Here is a 3,328-nt window from a genome sequence, read left to right as displayed (position 1 = left end):
GGCCATTTTCCTTATAATTCAAGACACGCTCACCTAGGACAGGTTTGGTATTTTGGCACTGAAACTGCCTTGCAAATTTCAGATCTGTGTGTGTCATTGCTCTGTTAAGTACTCTGAGGCCAGTAGCTGACCAGTCCTGTAAGGCTCAAAGATACATTTTGAGGTAGTGTTGCCACAACTCACATGTGACTATTTGAGTCATTGGGTCACTTAGCAATTTGTGGACCAAAACAGCCAGCTGTGTGAATAAGGTAGGCCTTCTAGATGAACAAGGTGGGTAACTGCAGCCTGTGGACAGTGGGTGGTTCCCAGGGACTATGTAGGTGCCCATAACATTCAAGACTCAAAAGGACAATGGCGCTAGGTTATATAGACAATCTTGGCTTTCTCCAAACCAGACCAAGATTGCTGTAGGTGATCCCAGAACCAACTGCCAAGCTCAGGAAGTTTCCATTTTCCCTAGGAAGTTACTGATAGTATTCTCTTTTTCTTAACCAAACTCTCATTAAGAAACCCAGGGAAATTGTTGTAATGCTTAACAACAGAGAAATATACTTCACCAAATTTAGATTCTGCTTGACTTATCTGAGATTCTTAGTTCTTAAACAGCACACAGACTTGACCCATTTAAGTTCATTTATTTGGCATAATAAGGCATTTTATTTCTACAAGGGCAAGATTAAAAATCATAAAACTCTTGAATATGTTTGGACCTATTTTTTTACAATACAACTTTGATAAGCTACACTTTGCCTTAAAAAAAAAAAGAAAGAATGAGCAGATGAAGTCAGTCTCACCTAATTACTGAGAGTTCTGAAAATTAAGGAGAATTTGAGCAATGTTTCTAGAGAGGAAATCCAAGTTACTAGACTTTCCCTTTGAATCCAGAACAGATATGAATTTTTACTCCAAGTGTGGTCCTAGGGCTGGCTGCATCAGCATCCCCTGGGAGCTTGTTAGAAATGGCAATTCCTAGGCTCCCACCTCAGATCAGCTGAGCCACACTCTGGGTATTCGGCCAAGAAATCTGTGTTGAATTTAACCAGCCCGCCAGGAGATTCTGATACATACTCAAGTGGGAGAAGCTCAGCTCCAGTGCTCCGAATGGACAGTCTGGGCCTAGGAGCTGCCTTTTGCCCCTCCTGTGAAGCTTTCACTTACCTTTGTTGTACAGAGTTCCGTCAAAGTAGTAGCTCCCGGTGTAGAAGCCAGTAGCATGCTCAATGAGGTGCCGTGCCCAGGTGTTCCCAGCTCCTGGGAAGCTCGACAAAGCCACGAACACTTTGGATTTGGTGGGCAGGAACCTCCTGTCTGTGCACCGAGTGTCTGAAAGTTCAGAAGTCGTCTCAAGGTCACTCTCCACATTACGACTCACAGACTCACCTCTGGATTCCCATAGTCAGGAACTGCTGATCCAAGACTCTCACTCAGTAGCAGGGCAAACTGAAGCCCAAAGAGGAAAGCTCTGTGGCTGGCCAGAGAAAGCTCCAATGACGACAAGGCCTCCAAAGGCCCAGGCAAGAGTGGGGTGCAATTCAGCACCCAAGGAACCCTCAGCCTCGGCTTTGTCTCCATGGCCACAGCCAAATATCGGCTCCCAGCCCAGTACAGATAACTCCAGATTCTGTGGGGGAGGTGGCTAGGAGTCATGGCTAGGATGACCAATGCTACATACCCAGGTATAGCCAACAACAAACCAGGGCTGGACTAATTTCAGGCAAGTAACCTCTCTGTGCCTCCTCTCCTTCCACCCAGGGCTGCAAGGAGCACATGACATCATCAAGTGAAAGCTCCAAAGCCCTTGGGCAGTGCTGGGTCACAGCATGTGCTCCATGGTGGTGGCATAGTCCCTCCATCAGCTCCTAAGGTCAGCTGGGGCAGACCAGATGCTCTAGCAGAAAAGATGTCGGAGCCTGGGGTTAGTGCAGAAATCCCTAGGTCATAGGCTGGCTTGGGGAGGCCTCTGAGGCCTTGGAGGACTCTGGACCACTGAACTCCCATGCCACATACACCACTACTTAGCTGTTATTATCCACCTGGGCCATGCCTCTCTGCTCTTCCTTTCTTCTTCAAACCACATTCATCTCCAGGGAGACTCAGATAAAGGTCAGGTGCTCCTTCAATCCGAGCCCTGTATCCTGTGTCAAACCAACAGGGATGGCAGAGGCCTCCCTCTTCTCATTCTCCCACGATGGGAGAGCCCATCGTGGGAGAATGAAAAGAGGGAGGCCTCTGCCTCTGCCTTAGACACCTTCCTCATCTGGGACTGTACACTCAGCCATGGCTGGCATCTCCAAACCCCCAGACCAAATGCCACAACCAACAGCAGGCACAGGGAGGATGGCCCTGCACACTTTATCTGCTTCTGGGGCAGGGGCTCACCTTGCACAGGTGTCTGGTAGACCTTGCAGTACTCCATCAGCCTCTGTGCCTCAGGCTCCTGGCCACAGAGTGAGCTGTCCACAGCATCCCGCAGGTTGAATTGGGGGGTGGGGTAAGCACAGTAGCACTCCCAGCCCCTGAGGATGGCCAAGGGAAACTCCTACCAGACAAGGAGAGGAAGAGAAGAATCTCGGGTGAATGTAAGGGCCACATCCCTTAGAGCTCAGGTACCCAGATGAACACATGGCTGTACTGCCAGTTGCAAGGGACATGAGGGATGTCCGTCCACCCTTCCAGTGCTGGGCTCTGTGCCCAAGCCCAGGGAGACAAAGCTCAATGAGACGTGACTCTGCCCTCTGATAGCTCACAGCTGGCTGGTGACAAGTCAACAGTCACAGCACAGTGAGAGCAGGGCTATCACAGAGGGGTGAGAAGGGTGGAAGGCAGGGGGCAAAGACTGGAACTGGACTTTTGAGATGTCTAGGAGGTTGTCAGGAGTGCCAAGGTGGGAACGGGCACTCCAGGCAGGGGGATCCCCATGAGCGAATGTGTGCATGGGTCAGAATGGGACAGATAAGGCCACATAGGGCAGCTCAGGGCTCAACATGTCACTTCTACAACCAACAGACTGCGAGCCTCGAGTGATGTCTTGAATTCCCGCTGGCCTTCCCTCGAAAGAGACCCAACCCAACTCTTATGCCTAAAATCTACTGCAAGGGTACGGTTCAGGACCAAGGATACATTCCCACACAGCCATCTCTACGAGACGGTAGGGGTGGGCAAGAGCAGGCTATGCTTCACCAAAGTACTCAGTCCAATGGAGGATTCCTAAGAACAGAAAGGCCCTGCCAGGGTTCAGCCAAGCCCGTTCCTGGCGGTCTATTACAAGGTTTCTTGTTCTCCCTCAGGAGGCTGCACCACATGGTAAAAAGAGCTGGGGTGCTGG

General features: G+C 50.2%; 1 protein-coding gene across 1 annotated transcript in view; it reads right to left on the bottom strand.

Annotated features, from left to right (window-relative positions):
- WSCD1 (WSC domain containing 1) overlaps positions 1–3,328 on the bottom strand; it is a 37,931-nt gene that overhangs the window by 4,614 nt on the left and 29,989 nt on the right. Inside the window, exons 6-7 of the mRNA XM_011359757.2 lie at positions 2,383–2,542; positions 1,162–1,326 (exon numbers count right to left, since the gene is read on the bottom strand). Coding sequence (XP_011358059.1) covers positions 1,162–1,326; positions 2,383–2,542 — 325 coding nt within the window. The remainder of the gene's footprint in view (positions 1–1,161; positions 1,327–2,382; positions 2,543–3,328) is intronic.

Source organism: Pteropus vampyrus, unplaced genomic scaffold (assembly GCF_000151845.1).
Source record: "Pteropus vampyrus isolate Shadow unplaced genomic scaffold, Pvam_2.0 Scaffold50, whole genome shotgun sequence".
In the NCBI taxonomy this organism is placed as follows: domain Eukaryota; kingdom Metazoa; phylum Chordata; class Mammalia; order Chiroptera; family Pteropodidae; genus Pteropus; species Pteropus vampyrus.
This window is presented reverse-complemented; position numbering and strand designations above follow the sequence as displayed.